The sequence below is a fragment of the Morchella sextelata genome (assembly GCF_020137385.1).
Source record: "Morchella sextelata strain SCLS chromosome Unknown scls_11, whole genome shotgun sequence".
NCBI classification, from domain to species: domain Eukaryota; kingdom Fungi; phylum Ascomycota; class Pezizomycetes; order Pezizales; family Morchellaceae; genus Morchella; species Morchella sextelata.
Genome location: NW_025408626.1, coordinates 490,440 through 507,283, shown reverse-complemented (window position 1 = coordinate 507,283; position 16,844 = coordinate 490,440). Strand labels below are relative to the sequence as shown.

The window sequence follows — 16,844 nt, the reverse complement described above, 5'->3', positions numbered from 1 at the left end:
AGAAAAAAGAAATGGGTATGGAAGATAAAGAGCCAAATTCTGCTGGCTCGACTAACCATGCATGTATAAAGTATCATACTTCAGTACTATATGTATATATCTTACTCTGGTATCTATAGATCTAGATTTAACGGCACCATCTGCACTAGTATCTAGATCTGTCCGGATAGTATGTAACCCGATATTAACTGTATACCAGGAATTTTATGTGTAGGTGCATGTACATCTATATATGATCTGAGCACTTATGTAGATTACTACATGTAGTATATGTAGCCCCTCGGATCTTCCACAGGACTAGATGTAATTCTCCTTTAATTTTTCTTTGGAATGCATGCTACATTATATCCATAAGCCTTAGACAGTTAATCTAGAAGATGTTAAAACTACATGTACATGTATATGCTTCTGAGCTCTCGATGTATTTTGATCTCTCCTTTGGTGACATGTACTCATGGCACGGCGCTAGATATCTTTATAGATTTAATGGGAGAGTCAATTAACGTACCATACCCGTGGCCGGAAAAGCATCCAACCTAGCGCATAACCACGTGCATATAATTCCAATTCTGAGTAGTCGTCTAAGCTAAGGGATATGCCTACATGCACATACGTATCAAGGTAAATTAAAACCAAAATAGCCACATTAGTACAGAGTTTCAAAAATAGAGAGTTTTACTAGCTGCGCCAGTCAGGCAGAAAGTCGGAGTCGACAGCTGGTCGGACAAGAATTCTAGCGGTTTAATTTATGGCGCAAAGATTATAGCTAGCTTGCAAAGGTGTAGCCAATAAGAGCTGTGGAAGCAGGATTTCTGTTTAAGTGCTCGACTTAGATTTATGCGGTAAATCATATACTACAGCACGGAATGTCTCGCAATTGATGGTTGCAGCTATGGTAGTTATACTCGAGCAAAATGGAAATTTTAGGAATGAGAGCGATTAGCTGTAGTCTTGGCGTGGTACCATAAACTGTAGTATTGGCTTGGCAAGTAATAGGTTAGTGTGATAACTAGACCGAGTGATATTGAATGACGCTTACCACCTGGTATTTAAGCAACATTTTCGCTTCCCTCTTCTCCCCTCTCACCCATTCAATGCCATCATCCCAATTAACTCATCTCAACTCTGTCATCTCAACTCTCAACTCAACCAATTCAACTCCATCCCATCAACTCCATCCCATCAACTCCATCCCATCAACTCCATCCCATCAACTCCATCCCATCAACTCCATCCCATCAACTCCATCCCCTCCATCGACTCCATCGACTCCATCGACTCCATCAAACGACTCCACTCAACTATATCATCTCAGTTATAAAGTTTCTCCCCATTCTCTCATCTTTCTACCCAGCACCTCATACCTTCGTCACAGTCCTCTACTTTATTTTGTGTCTCCCTGCCCATCATCATCATCAACTTCCAACATCCATCAACTCTCACCCATAAATCACCCTTATCAACATCTCACGCTCGCGGCGGCATTATTCAACCTCACTTAAACTCGTTTATCCCGTTTTAAGAATACTCTACCTTACTATGAATCAAGAAGCGCCTCGAGAGAATCACCCCTCCCCCAACAACCCTCACCCTAATGAGATCTCTTATCCTCAAGGATGTTACGACCCTCACGAAAGGGTCCTTCAAAAAAACTTTTTGGAGGAGCTTGCTCTGGGTATTGCTACTAAGGATATTAGACGCATTAGATTTGCGTTAGATAACAAACTCGATTCTGCTTTCAGCTGCAAGATTTACGCAGATGATAACCCTTCCTCAGTCTGGGCTGTCGGAGTCCACGACCCGAGCGACGCTTATCTAACAAATATGTCTGGCTGGATTCACGAGAATTGCGAGAAAATAATTTTTCATACCTATGGCTGCAAAATTCCCACCCTACATTTGTTATTAAAACTCTGGTCGCCCCATATCGCCAAGCACTTCCAAACAGCAGTCGGCTCATCATCCAACTCGATTCTGAACGGCAAGGACGAAGAGGGGGTCACCCCACTAATCAAAGCTGCCCAATGTTCGATAGTCGATGCAGTGAAGTTATTACTCAGATTCGGGGCCGATCCAAACCAGAGGTGCAATAAAGGCTTTAACGCTCTGGAACATTCCCGCTATGCATCAAAAAAAATAGAGCGACGAGAAACCGAAAAGTTGGAGGACTCGCACAGTGTTATACATCTTTTATTGGACAGCAGTATTGGAACGGGATACCGTGACCATAAAGGCCGCTCACTATTTCACTTGGCCGTGAAACATGGACATTCATCATTGATCGGTTTTTTAGCTGAGAAGGAGAGGGAAAGTATGGATTGCCCAGACAATGGAAATCAAACACCATTGGAACTTGCTGTTAGGCTTGGTGATCTTGATTCGGTTAGTAACTTGGTCGACTCTGCTGCCGAAACAAAAATCAGGGAGCATTTTAATGATGATGGATACGACCATTCAGAGTATTTTACTCTATTTAAAAATGTTGTTGAACTATTAGAGCGCAAAGGCCCATCGGCAATTTACAAAATACTTCACACTGAATGCACCCGGTACCATTTTAAGTTATCACAAGGGAGCCTAGAGACAGCCCTACGAGCCCAGCCAGCTTACCGAAACCCAGCAAATACTCAGATTCACAATCCCGAATCGATACCCCCATCCAGAGTTGAACGAAAGCAGCACCATCTCTCTCGATCGTTATCTATACCCGGAGTCAACCAGAGCCAGAACGATGATCCCCAGTCGGTATCTGGCGTCGATCAAAGCGAGGACAATGATCCCCAGTCTGTACCTGGAGTCGATCAGAGCCAGGACCTGCACTTTCAAGTAGGATTAGAGAGTAAATTTCAGAGAGATCTCCGAACCTTTCAGCAAAAGAGCCTTGCCAACACTCCCATCGACATGCGTTACTATCTCAAGACAGCTTTGGACGCCAATACTCAGGAAGACTTCGAAGATTTGGCCGCAAGGAGCATTTGTTTCTGCTCAGACTCGTTTACAAGAGCAGGATTTTTTCATTCTGTAACTATGTTTTTCTGTCCATGGGACTCCGAGGATCGCAAAAGGTCTTATGAACGCCTTGAAGCCATATTCCATAATTATTCTCTGGAATGTCAAGATCGCATAAATCTTCATGGGTCCGCGTCGTGTCCTCAGAGTGATTTTTATACACCTCCGTTTGGAGTCATAGATAATGAACTCATCCGACGCCAAGGTATCTTGAGGAAAGGTATACTCTCCAAAGACCAGGAGGATCTCGAGAAAATCATAGCAAATTCTTGTGATCACTATGATTCTATATCAAGGCAAGAGTACTTTAAATCTGCAGCGTTGTTTTTCCACCCGTGGGTACACAAAAAACAAGAGAACTGCAGAGAAAGGCTGGAACAGTTATTTCAATTTACCCAAAGCTCCTGTCATGATGGCTCACACGGCCCTGTTCTCCACCCCCCCCACGAAAGTGTCCCGCATATTTCAGACGACGATTATGAGCCGCAGCTGGATACACGCCCTGACGAATATCAGCCCTCAGTCATTGCCATCAGTGATCACCAAAGCGAGAGCGATGGAAACGAAAGAAAAATTAAACAAGAGCTCAAGTCAGAACCACAGACGGAAGAACAAGACTATGAATCTGAGGGCGGGCTCGAAGTTAAATGGTATGTTTTCTCCAAAGAAGACTAGTTGATTATATTGAAATTTGAATGCTAACTGGTGGGTCTTGCAGCGAGGAGACGTCGACAGCCACAGAGCGGAGAGGAGACAGTCAGGACGGTGATGGCTCCGGTCGAAGCGATAATCGTGAACAGGATCAATCACCTAGCAGCGCCAATCAAAAACTTCAGTCAAAAAGACGCCATTCAAAGGAGAACAAGGAAAAAAAAGCGAATAAACGCCAGAAAAGACGTCATGCGGGGAAGGACAAGGAAATAAAAGCGAATAAACGCCAGAAAAGACGTCTTTCGGGGGAGGATAAGGAAGTAAAAGTGAATAAAGGCCAAAAGAGACCGCAGGATCTCGGTGTACAGGAACAGGAGCGCAATGATGGAAAGAAGGTTGAGACCTGGAGTGATAGGGCCTGTGGCCAAGGTGGTAATACGCAAAATCTTTCGAGAAAGCGTAAAGGGACAGCTGATGTTGAAGAAAAGCAGAGTATTTCTGCTAAACGTTCCAAAAACTAGCTCCAAACCGATAAAATAATCTTTGTATTTCTTACCTCACATATTTAGATCAGTAGGGATGATAGTTGATATATTATTAATACTGTATTGATTGTACTTCAATCATGATGGAGTACTAGGATTAGAAGAGTGGTTGAATATATAGTAATTAGTTTCTTATATAATTCAGTAGTAAATATAGTTAACACGAAATTTGTTAGTGGACAAACTTCAGATGTAGTCGTTCTACATACTTGTATCGAGAGCTGTAGACTGGCCCTCATCCCCTTCATAGATGATCCAATGCCTGTAGTTCTATTATTATTATTAGTCTGTCTATTCATACTTCCCCTTATCAATGATCCGTAATTCGTGCCATAAATACTTTACGCCTACCTAAAACGCAAAGTTTGAAATTGATGAAAACTTGAGGGTACATGCAACAAACAGTACTCTGATAATCCACGGACTAGAGATCATTTTAATGTTCTAGTATAGTAGGTAATTTAGTAATGTAATATAAACTATCAAATCAAGATTTGTTCTTGGCTTTTAATTTAGTACTTTATGATTTGCTAATCAAGTTGGTGATACTGGACGACTTCCCATAAGCAATAGAGCGCGTTCTATCGCCCAATAGACCTGATTTTGTCTTTCTATCAAATAGAACCCGAGTGTTTAAAAGATGTGATAGAGCACCATCTTTGAGAGGGGGGGGGGGTCTATGGGATAGAACTTTGAGTACTTTCACCTTCTTTCTTCAGTTAGAACAGGGGACTAACTACATGTAGGAAAAATTCACTACTATACCTTATCTGCCCTGGTAAACGAATAGAACAAGTCCGGCGAATAGAAAATCTCACTTGCTTATGGGAGCCCGATCTATCTAAGAACCACCCGCTATTGCAATAGAACACGCTCTATTGCTTACTTGTGGGAAGTCGTCCACTAATGCTATGCACCGAGTACATGTATCTTCCGATTAGACATACTTAGTTCAAAATACGCAGTGACTGGCCACCTTAAACTCGTTATATGAGGTTATCAAAAGTCTGTGATATGGCACTGACTTGATACTTCCCCCCGTTTTCCAATAGACAAGAGTGGCCCAAAATTTCTAAGTTATTGTTAAAAAAAAGAAAGAAAAAGAAAAAGAAAAAAAACGTCCAATATGCGTTATTAATACTAGACTATCTATACAGCTCGATCTCATCCAAAATGGTGTCATGTATCAGATAGTGATGATGGTGGCCGGGTAGTAATATCTTCGAATATAGGATTATATATTAAGAATAATTGCTTTTGAAGACAATCATTTGTTCCATGGGCAGTTCATTGTAATTTATAGAAGATATAAGTAACTACAGAGAAAGATTGCCCTAACAGGGCCTAGAAAACAACGCGCTCCTTATATACGTATTACATCTTTTCCCCTCATCTCAGGTCTCTCAGTCTCCCATTCATCTCTCAACACCGCAAATAATGCATCCGTAACAATGACCGTGACGGCAAGACTCCACACGAGTGTAATAGCGTAGAAAAAGTTCGCGTTACCTGAACCTGCATATATCCACAAATAGTAGAATGCTGGCCCAAGAAGAGTGGCATAGAGTAGGGTCGAGGTTGCGAAGAAGGCGTATCGCATTACTATTATTATGTCAGCGGGCTGGAAGATGATGGTTGAAGGGGAAAGCGTGAAAGGAAAACGTACAAGGGAAGATATGGCGGTAAAGAGCGAGGAGAGATAGATAAAGCGCTGTGTCACCAATCGACGGGTACGATTTAAAGATGCTAAAGATCCCGAGAAGGGTTGTGATTACGAAAAGAGGTTGTTTTCTATAATAAATTTGTTAGGACATTCAGTTAAGATACGGAATGGATCAAGAGAAAGATGGGTGATTACCGGAGTCGTATACATAGACCGCCTACATAAACCGCTAGGTGTAGTTGAAACACGCATAAAAAGAAGTTACGGAAGCTGTCGAACATTTCAATAAAGAAATACCACCACAGGCCTACGTTCGGTGTCAGGTCTGGTAGCAGGAGATGTACCCCATAAGTCGATGCTAAAAACTCCCAGCTGCCACCAGTAATTAGATAGCTTAGTCCCAGTAGTCCTGCCGCAGCAGCTATGAATACACCCGTCATCTTAGCTGCATAAACGCCCAGGCCTCCCTTCGGTACCTTAAGCCCATCGTAGCTCAGCAGTATCATTGGCGGGAGCAGAAGAATTGGGTACAGCGATAGATATGCGCTCATAGCTAAGGCTAATACCGCAGCAGCGCCATGACCCTGGACAGCTTTTGAGATAGCTGTAAGGATGACCGTATTGGTGAAAACGATAGTTGGTCGAGCTAGACAGGTTGCGACAGTAAAGGGGTTGAAGAGGAAAGCAGCGGCGACGGCCCACGGAGGGAATTGGGCATCCTTGCGATTTGATGTTGCGACAGAGATGCCGGAGGTAGAAATATTAATGAGGGCATATGCTGAGAAGACATCTAGTAGTATATAAATGAGGTTTGTAGCTGTCGCGGAGGATGGGAGAGTAGTGAAGAACGCGAGTAGTAGCGGAGCCTAATTAAGAGTCAGCTACGTAGAAGCGATGACAATGCGCAAGGAATAAGTACTTGATGGAAAACTCCGCCATCATATGGCGACACTCCATGGGTGTAGAGAAACAGGCCCTCCTGCAGTCGTTTGAAGCTTGTAACGGGTGTTGAGATCTCGACGCGGTTGGTTAGTAGGTCCGGCAGTGATGGAAAGGCCGCGAACAGAACCAGCCTGAGGGCGACGGCGACAATAACGACTACGAGACTCCGCCGGCCCATAGTTTGAGTTAAAAGGAGTTGAAGTTAACGGGATGAGAAGCTTAAAGGACAGATCTAGAAATCACGAATGAAATTGTGAGCCTCAACTTTAGATCTGATATTAGTCAGCGAGACTGATTTGGTGAAACATTGCCAAGAAAGACGTGGTGCTACCGCTGCACTTAATTAGCTGGGGGTCATCCGGATGGGTTAGAAAGCTATATACATGTATTCATCCATATGGTTCTAGTATATTACTTTAGCTATACATGTGTGCAGAGGTTTGCACTTAGGACAGTGAATGGCGATTGATGAAAAATACTACATGTATCAGGGAATTAAATAAGTGTCAAGGTCTACCAGCGCTCCCGGGATCGATCCCACAAACTGGATTAAAGATACTTTTTATATTGATATACACATATATACTCTGTCGGCTCGGTTATAATATTTTCGATATAACTGAGAAATCAGCCTCTCTTTTGAATTTCTCAGACATCCGTTGGCTTGCAATGATGGTATTTTTTGCACGGTCAGGCCCGACCAAATACACAGTGAACTCTATCCAGGGCGAACCTTTTGATAATGCTGGCCGCTATATGTAACTACATGTAAAGATACGTCTCCTAGAGTAGTTCTAGCATGAGGGTACTATATTCTCTGGGATCGAAATATCATATGCTGTATGCAGCTAGTAGTCGGCCTTTTGATTGAATCTGTAGCTGCCCGTGGAAAGAATACTACTGGATTGATGCTAAATTTAGTATACAATATTAGCACTAGGTGTGGAAGTCGCTCCATATATACGCATACCACAAGCACCGCAAGCTATCGTGTACGTTCTTACCTATTAGGATTGAATCAGGGCGCGCGTAGATCATTTTGGTATTCCTAGGTCCGAGATAACATAGACACAGGTGAGCATTCTCATGTGCAATAAGTGCTACAGGAAGCCAGAACCTAACAGGCTAGGAGTTACAGTTATGGAAGAGTGAGGAATATTCTCCCTCTGGTCGAAATCATTTTATCACATACATATATCTTCTACCTCCGTCAGTGAATCACGAATTCAAACACACGAGCCCTTTCCATTCTGGGTTACTGGAGGAACTACATGTAATATATACCCTTACCTATATATATGGTTTGGTTTTAGTTACAATTTATCTACAAGGTAAAGCCTATTTCAGCCTTTGCGAAAAGCTCCAGTTCAAATTTCCAGTAACCTGATTGGTGGAGATTCTCACATCGGTCAATCAAATAATTGGGATTTTGAGCTGGAGTCTTTTCGTAAAGGCTCAATTTGTACCTCCCTGAACACTTCTATCAGATTAGCAATCACATTAGATCCAGATCTGTCCGCGAATGTAAAATATTAAGTGAAACATGTAAATACATATTATCTTGTGAGTAAAGTCAAGAAATTCGAATGTACGTTTGCACCCAAGATCCGAATGACAGTCCATGATGACATGAAGATTTAGACATCTGAAGCGATTAAATGGCCTCAGAGAAAATGCACCGCGGTCGGATTACGGACAATTTATAGACTGTAAACCCTCTATTATATTTCCACGAGGTAAGTAGTATTTTTTTTGTGGAACAAATAACGTCACGTGACCAAAAACGAATGTGACCTTGAGGAGGTAGAGCTGCTTATTGTCTGATTAATCCTACTCAACCCCATACGAGGTTACGGTGCTTTGCATGAATCCTTGAGATCTCCGTTAAGAAACATAGTATTTGGAATTCAATTCTCGCGATGCTCATCCGCATCCAGTCCGCCCGTCGTATCTGGGCAGGGTCTTTTTTTTACGCCAAGAACATGCAAGCCCCACCTACGGGCCCCTCCAAACTTTCCAAACTTCCCGCAAGGATTTGCACCACCAAACAATTCAGCACCAGCCAAAATACCCGCAACTCGATTATCGCCAAAATGAGTGACAACAACCCTGGCTTTGTCGAACCCACCGACCTTGCCCCGGCCACATGCAAGGTCGTCTCCGCCGCGACTGTCGCGGAGAAACTCCTCCAGGAGGTGAAGAGCTCGCTGCAGAAGTTTGATAGGGCGCCATTGTTGGTGGGGTTTTTGGCAAATAATGACCCGGCTGCGAGGATGTATGCGAATTGGACCGAGAAGACTTGTACACAAAAGTTAGTTGTTCCTGCTAGGTTTAGCGCATTTTAAGTGGAAGGGAAGGTTAATTTTTCTGTGCAATGCAGTGGGTTCAAATTTGAGCTGCGCGAGGTGGACAAGGAGGATCTGGAGGACAGTATTCTTGCAGCAAATGTGGACGACAATGTTGATGGTATCATTGTCTACTTCCCTGTGTTTGGCAATCGCCAGGTGAGCTCCGGCACATCCTCATATCGCAATCCCAAATCTAATATTCTTGCAAGGACCAATACCTCCAGCAGGTGACTGCCATGAACAAAGATGTCGAGGGCCTTTCCCACAAATACCTCTTCAACATGTACCAAAACATCCGCTTCCTGGATGCTGCGCAAACGCAAAAGTCCATCCTCCCGTGCACACCTCTCGCGGTCATCAAGATCCTTGAGCATATTAGAGTCTACAACTCTATCCTCCCGTACGGAAACCGCCTGTTTGGGAAGACCATCACTGTCGTTAACCGCTCCGAGATTGTCGGCCGCCCTTTGGCAGCGCTGTTGGCGAACGATGGTGCGAGCGTGTACAGTGTTGATATCACAGGGATTGAACACTTCACGAGAGGAGAGGGAATCAGGAAGAGGCAGCACCAGGTGCATAGTACTGAGCTGAAGCTCGAGGATGTTGTCCCTAGAAGTGATGTGGTGATCACGGGTGTGCCGAGTAAGGACTATAAGTTCCCAACGCATTTGCTGAAAGAGTGAGCCTCCCTCGTGTAGAAAGCTGCCATAACTCCTGGATTGTGCTAATATGGGTTGGTAGGGGAGCTATTTGCATCAACTTCTCGTCTGAGAAGAACTTTGACCCCAGTGTAAAGGAGAAGGCGTCAATCTACGTCCCTGCCATTGGAAAGGTCACAATCACTGTGCTTCTCAGGAATATTCTTGTAAGTCAACTTTGGGATTCTATCCAGAAACTGATACTAATATACAACTCCACAGAGACTGGCGGAAAACCGCCGTGGTACCAAGCAGGTTGAGGAAGGAAAGTCCGCGTGAGGTGTTTAAAAGTTGGGAATTCGTTTTTATTTTCTTTCGTGGGAGTTGCTGTGCTAAGGATTTATGGTATTTTCATTATAGAGTAAGAGAAGGGGTCTAGAACGTGCATTGCATTACATGATATCACATTTTGTTTCTCGGTTTCTTTTTTTTAACTTCTCTTTTTTTTCTGACTTGATTTTGCTTCGTTTTATTGGCATGGGTCATGGTGCGTCACTCGCTTCTTCCACGTGGATGCAACCATAAAACCATAAAGCTTGGTGATAAGGTCTGTGTGAGATCTCGCTAATAACGAACGCTAGTGATATTAAAGCACTTAGATCTGGCATTAAATTCTTCAAGAAGAGCCACGGAGACCTTCCATGAGGGGCTGAGCTACATGTAGTGTCTGGGTTTATTCTACGGGGAGTCAGGACACATGGCCTCTCTACTAGTAGGTTCGAATGAAGAAAGCCACAGCCTCCTAGTAGTCTAAACGCGGGAACGTAAGGGTGCAATGAGATTACAGACGGGCCATGGAACGTTTATAATTAAATTCAGTTGAACACGTGGCTTTAAAGCTCAGGACGAGGACCGGGCTGGACGGATAGCTAGTAGTAGGAATACAAGGTCGGGAATTTGACACTCGCGACGACTCTCTGAGCTAGTGAAATACCCAGCTTCAAACAATTTTACTTCGTTCTGATGACACCGTTGGCAGGTTTAGGGGTGTACCAAAGAGCTCGGAACTACATACCTGACGGGAAAGCAGCGTCAACATCCTCCCAGTGAGAGCCATAGGCCCTACCACCGATATACATTTGGCTGACGTGGAAGAGCGAGGCTGAGAAGTCTCTTGTTCTCCGGCGTTACCTCGAGTAGCCAGCCGAGCACACGGGTAAGAGGCCAACTCTCATTACAGTAATATCCCGGGCGCGCGGTCAGCTACACATACGTAGAATCTCTTTTTAAGGGATAATTTATCAGGTTGGTCTTCCGATCAAAACATTGAGTTATAAAGATATTTGATCTGAGGAAGCACAGGGCAGAACACACTCAAAATGCCTGATAATCTACGCTTAATTTCGTTGAAATGTACCTCTTGGGCACTAATTGAAAAATAGAAATCTATATAAAGATCGGGCCCGCTAAGGAAGCTTGGAATTCACAACCGCTGCCGGGAGAGAACTAAGGTTAGTGCCTAGAGCTTTTGCCATAGACTCATCCGCCAAGAACCACTGATATTGAATAATATTCCACGAGTGTCAAATTATCCTGAATAACTACAGCTCTTCTTCAAACTATGCGACACATTAGACAACTGGCGTACACCGAAACGTGAAGCCGCGTCATGATAAACGTCTCGAAAAACAGCAAATGATGTCATAGCCCAGTGATTGGATTCATGGGAAATCACTCGGTGGTCTTCTTTTCTTGGCAGGGCGCAAGGCACACTTACAGCTTGGTTTTTTTTTATGAGAAATCTCTTAGATGAAGTGCAGTTCGGCGGGTGCCAGTATCTTACCCTCGCAGGAGGCTGTTCGGGATTTACCCCATGATCTGCATAAGACCTACATCGATGTTGAATCAAAGGGACTTTGGGCACAAAAATTGTAGAGCACGTAATTGTCAGACCTATCAAGGCAGTCAAACTCTGAGCATTAGGTAAAATAAGTACATGAGCGGCACCTCTAGAACTTTACAAATCCAGTTGATGTGCCAAGGCTTTAGTGCCAAATATCATTAATAATCACTATCAGGTGATACTGAAATTGAGTGAATTGGAAATGATCGTACTTACGTAGGCTGGGTTATTAGAGACGGAAGTCTTCATGGAAAGGTCACTATGACTGGTGGGATGCAGATAGCTTTCACCTATCAATGTGCCGCGAGAGCAATGGTTATGTAGAATCCATTGCCACTGTATTTTGTTACCGTGGAAGCCTGGGTTGATTGGTTGGGTTGCTCTTTTTACTCACCAGCAGTCACTCGCCGCTTTGAGACACAACAACAGTTTGGACACACACGTTGTGATATCTTGTCTTGGACACTCACGAACTTGGCTCAACAACCATGCTCGATAAATCAAACCACGATAGAAAACGTCATTAACGGCATACCATTGGCGCATGCCATGCCGAGAAACTACTAACATTGGCGTATGTCATCGTCGCCCTAGTCCGCTAAGAGCTAAATGGTAGAGTTTACAGGTTCCATATCGAACCCTCGAACCCACGAATTCTCAGGTATAAAGCCGGAGGCAAAATCGCTCAGGGTGCAGATGGGATAACCAAAAAGCTGTAATTGTTACTTTTCTAGCACATCCTGCGCGACCAATCTAATCCAAAATCCAGTTCAAAATGAAGTCTTCAGTACGAATCCTGGTGCTCGAAACCGATTACCCCCTCGCCCCCATCCACTCCACCAGAGGCAGCTACGGTGAGATATTCGGAAAGCTCTTTTCCAAAGTTGGCTCGGAACTCGACCCTCCAATCGACGTGGAAACAGTCCCATGCTACGTAGTTGGACACAAGGACCCCACATCTAAAGAAACGGGGGAATTGCCGGATATCAAAGAAGTCGGGGAATATGACGGTATTCTTATTACGGGAAGTAAATACGACGCCCATGGCGATGACCCCTGGATCCATAGGTTGATTGAATGGATTAGAAGTTAGTATTCAGTATCCACGTCCCAACTATTGTAGGCGCAGTCATTAACATCTGAATGCAGCTGCGTGGGAATCTCACCCCCATATACGCTTCTCCGGCGTCTGCTTTGGGCACCAGATAATATCCCGCTCCCTCGGGGCCCAGGTCTCACAGAACCCAAACAGCTGGGAGCTCGCACACACCCATATCTCGTTGACCCCACTGGGACAGGCCCTGTTCTCAACTAGAGACAAGGAGTCGATATATCTCCACCAAATGCACCAAGACCATGTCGTTGATCCGCCACATCATTCGACCTCTGATGGACTGTTGAAGGAGCACGACAAGGTGCATGTATGGGGTGAGAGTAAGGACTGTAAGATCCAAGGGCTTTACATACCGAAGCGGATATTCACCTCGCAGGGTCATTTGGGATACGACGAGGAGATGGTGAGGAGGAATATTGATGCAAGACACAAGAACGGATCGGTGGAGACGGAGCATGCAGAAGATGCAAAAGAGAGGGCGGGGATGGAGCATGATGGAGAGGTGGTTGCGGGGGCGATTTTGAGGTTCTTCAATGGTAGGGATGACCATATTGAATAGACAATAAATACCTGTGTATATATTTAAATGAAGGGTTTCTCTCCAACTGCCCTTGGTCCGTCTAATACTTAGACCGCTTGCGAAGGAAATTCACCGCAAACCACATATTCCACCATGTGGATGACCATCATCTTTAACACTCGTATATTCTGATCCATATCCTGGCAAAAAAGTAGGTAGTTGAGCAGCTAAGCATACTTGTAATTAACTCCAAAAACGGCCATAACGCTCCTATAAGAGAAAGATTAAAATTGTTATCTGGTCCTTTGGTCTACTTAGGTCGATTGGCTTGATATTGCTACATGTCCTAACAGGAGAAAGCCTTCGAGATATCCACTTGTTTCACTGTTAGATATTGAAAGGTCCAGACTTGATATGATGTATCCGCCATAGAAGCCGGGGCTTTTTCAATATCTCATTCAACCGATGACTTTTAGACATGAACCGCACAGCACAGCGCCGAAAAAAAAAACTTTTTTATTTCCCCAATATTCCCACCAGCAAGATGTTTTCCCCTTATTCCTCCTCCTCCTCTCTGATTGCCTCCTGTTCGGGCTCCTCGTCGAAGGTATTCAATGGGACCTCGTACAGCCTCAACACCGGCTTGTTCGGGTCCTTCACAAGGACATACTTGCCCTCTGGCATGTGCAAGCACATGTCCACAATCGTACGGACAATACCCCATCCATTGGACAAGTTCAAGTTCATTTGGTTCGCGAATTCACGAGGCTTGTATCCAACGACTCCAAGGATGACGTGCTTGTTCGAGTCCTTGGGGTTGGCACGTGATACGAATCTGGTCGCGGTGTCAATATACTCTTTGTTGAGAAGGAGAGATTGCAACATACCCAAGCTTCATCAGGTCGGCCTTGGCAAGAATGCTCTGTGCGGTCCATCTTGCGAGCTTGCAGGAGTTGTTCTTCATTTCGGTGGCTACAACAGCACCTCTCTGGGAGCTGAGCTTAGTGCGCCAGTTCAACGCACCACCACTGCCTTGTGCGCGGTCATCAAACTCGTTGAGGGCCTTGACGGTAAGGAAGAGGTCCTCGCCGCTGGGTGACTTCATGACTGCGTCAAGCTCGGTCCTGACGATAAGGAATACAGGCTCCTCGTCGTTCAATGACAAGTCAAAACGGCGGTACTTGTAGGCCTTTGAACCCAGGGGCTCGCTCTCTTCCTCGGGGCTATAAAATGGGTTCTCGTTGTCAAACTCGTATTTCGAGTCTTCGTTGACGGTCTGAATAGCGAAATTCTGGTTGATGAAGGTTGCTTCCATAGAGAGGGCCTGAGGAGAGTTAATCGAGTCCTTGTTACCTTCCGCTACCTCAAGTGGTGGGTCAGCGGCGTTCTCATTGACAGAGACGAAGTCGAGCTGGGAGCCCTCCCGTTTGTCGATGTAAAGCTTGTTTCCTTCACGGATGATAACAATGTCCCATGGGTAGATAGACCTAGGAGCACACATAAGCATAGAGAGGACTGAGTCGGTGGCGAAGATAGTGGCTTCGTCCTTCTCGGCAAGTTGCTGGATCACAGGGTCCTCGCTGGTGGTGGGGTTGAAGAAAACACGATCCTGAACGATGAGCTTCTTCTCTGCGGCCTTTGTGCCGGCAGGTTTGTCATACTGGCGGTCGTAGTAGTAAAGGAATCCGTAGCTATCCACATCTTCTCCTTCATCAGTTTCCAAGTTCAGCTTAGCCAAACGGTTGAAATCGATTTCCTCAAGCATCTTCCAATCTGGCTTGATATTGACCGAAGCATCACGATTACGCTGCGGCTTGTCGTAATCCTTCCAGCCAAATCGCCTCCCTCTGCCTCCACGACCTCCCCGGGCATCGAAGCGACCTTCGTCACGACCCCCACGACCTCCACGGGCACCATAACCACCCCGTCCTCCGGCCTGTTGTTGCGCTCCACCACGACCACCCGTCTGGCCAGCCGCACCGCGACCGCCACGGCCTCTGAAGATTGTACCACCGCCACGGCCGAAAGAACCTCTTGGCTTGCTGGAGGTACGCTGGTTATCAACAACGGAGAAAGAAGCTTCGTCCTCGGCGTGCTGGTATGAAAAGAGAGACGAGGTTCCAGCACCGTAGACCTGCTGATCTAAATTTGATTGTTAATAATGAAATTTGGTCGAGTAAGATGAAGTACCTAAATACCTCTGTAGTTTCTGTTATAGCCTCCACGTCCTCCTCGTTGATTTCCACCATCTTTGGTATTGTCGGAGGTCCAGTCGGCCATGCGGCCTAGTTTATCACCCTTGGAGTATGGTGCGTATGGTACCTCGTTTAATGAAGAATCGACATTTGACGGAGGTCCCCAAGCGCCAGTTTCGTGTTCTGGAAGGGCGGCGATGAGCGCCGATAGTTTGAAAGGCGCCATTTTGATTATTATTATCTATCTCTGTGGTGGTGGTGGTTGGTGATAATTATGCGCCCTATTTTTTTTCCTTTTGGTGGGGTTGTTCGTTTGTGGGGATTTGTGTGGGCAAGGTTTTTTGCATGGAGGGGTGCAGTGGTGAGCACAAACAGAGTCACAAGGGAAAAGTTACAGCTTATGAAAATATTCCCTCTAGATATTTCAATTCATCTATCCTATTATTATCTGACTGTTACTCTGAGGATGAATCTATCTTTGTATATATTTATACATTTAATTTCTTCTCTGCCTTCAGGCATTGCATTACACAGCGCCAAGCCAAACTAATCGAAGCTTTTGCTTTCGGCATCACGCTCTCACACCCCCACTACTCAACCCCCCACCGACCATCGCCGCTCCCATATCGCCGCAAAATGGTAGTAAAACTCCGTCTTGCCCGCTTCGGCGTTCGTCATGCTCCGGTCTACAACATTGTCGTCGCACATGCCCGGTACGTCTCCCCAGCCCCCCTACTGCTATCCTCCGACTAACATTACCAACTAGAACTGCACGCGACTCACGACCTCTCGAAGTTATTGGTAGCCAACCACTTTATCCCGCTGGTGGACGGAGAGCTAATAAGACATGAAAGGAACTTATGATCCTATTCCGAAACCCCCTGCAGACGGAATTGGTAGGCCAGTGAAGGACATACAACTCGACACTGCCCGAGCAAAATACTGGATCGGTGTTGGCGCACAGCCAACAGATACTGTGTGGCGCCTACTCGCTATGGTATGTTCTCGTCGGACGAAAGAGTATATAGGCGGTGGATAGCTTGGCAAATTGAAGGCTAATATAAGGCAATGGATAGTTTGGATTATTGGAGCCTAAGTGGCCAGTGGCAAGGATTCAACAAATGAATCCGGAGGCTGGACCCAAGGTTCCGAAGTCGCTGAAGCAGGCTAAGGCGGGGGCGACCCAGGCGTAAAGATAATTAGGATCAGTAAGTGTATATTATTAGACATTGAACATATTTGGGTCTTTTGTTATTTTATTTTTTGCCAGGTTTGTATTTAGGAAACAGCTGGAGTGCATTCAAGCAGTCTTCTGT

The 16,844-nt window shown here is 45.1% G+C and overlaps 6 protein-coding genes across 6 annotated transcripts; 4 read left to right on the top strand and 2 right to left on the bottom strand.

The window, feature by feature from the left end:
• Nucleotides 1-1,539: 1,539 nt before the first annotated feature.
• Nucleotides 1,540-4,181, top strand: H6S33_001561 (uncharacterized protein; the record flags this gene model as incomplete). Its single annotated transcript, XM_044832903.1, has 2 exons — nucleotides 1,540-3,659; nucleotides 3,728-4,181. 2 exons carry the CDS (start codon nucleotides 1,540-1,542, stop codon nucleotides 4,179-4,181), a joined length of 2,574 nt encoding a protein of 857 aa, XP_044693622.1.
• Nucleotides 4,182-6,262: 2,081 nt separating this feature from the next.
• On the bottom strand, nucleotides 6,263-6,988 carry H6S33_001560 (uncharacterized protein; the record flags this gene model as incomplete). Its single annotated transcript, XM_044832901.1, has 3 exons — nucleotides 6,263-6,289; nucleotides 6,345-6,734; nucleotides 6,788-6,988. 3 exons carry the CDS (start codon nucleotides 6,986-6,988, stop codon nucleotides 6,263-6,265), a joined length of 618 nt encoding a protein of 205 aa, XP_044693621.1.
• Nucleotides 6,989-8,903: 1,915 nt separating this feature from the next.
• Nucleotides 8,904-10,135, top strand: H6S33_001559 (uncharacterized protein; the record flags this gene model as incomplete). The annotated part of the gene is made up of 5 exons (XM_044832900.1): nucleotides 8,904-9,121; nucleotides 9,191-9,314; nucleotides 9,368-9,837; nucleotides 9,900-10,023; nucleotides 10,079-10,135. The coding sequence occupies 5 exons, from the start codon at nucleotides 8,904-8,906 to the stop codon at nucleotides 10,133-10,135; spliced, it is 993 nt and encodes a 330-aa protein (XP_044693620.1).
• Nucleotides 10,136-12,474: 2,339 nt separating this feature from the next.
• Nucleotides 12,475-13,372, top strand: H6S33_001558 (uncharacterized protein; the record flags this gene model as incomplete). Its single annotated transcript, XM_044832899.1, has 2 exons — nucleotides 12,475-12,787; nucleotides 12,849-13,372. The coding sequence occupies 2 exons, from the start codon at nucleotides 12,475-12,477 to the stop codon at nucleotides 13,370-13,372; spliced, it is 837 nt and encodes a 278-aa protein (XP_044693619.1).
• Nucleotides 13,373-13,888: 516 nt separating this feature from the next.
• On the bottom strand, nucleotides 13,889-15,754 carry H6S33_001557 (uncharacterized protein; the record flags this gene model as incomplete). Its single annotated transcript, XM_044832898.1, has 3 exons — nucleotides 13,889-14,168; nucleotides 14,221-15,475; nucleotides 15,532-15,754. 3 exons carry the CDS (start codon nucleotides 15,752-15,754, stop codon nucleotides 13,889-13,891), a joined length of 1,758 nt encoding a protein of 585 aa, XP_044693618.1.
• Nucleotides 15,755-16,164: 410 nt separating this feature from the next.
• On the top strand, nucleotides 16,165-16,721 carry H6S33_001556 (uncharacterized protein; the record flags this gene model as incomplete). Its single annotated transcript, XM_044832897.1, has 4 exons — nucleotides 16,165-16,241; nucleotides 16,295-16,329; nucleotides 16,383-16,525; nucleotides 16,605-16,721. 4 exons carry the CDS (start codon nucleotides 16,165-16,167, stop codon nucleotides 16,719-16,721), a joined length of 372 nt encoding a protein of 123 aa, XP_044693617.1.
• Nucleotides 16,722-16,844: the final 123 nt, after the last annotated feature.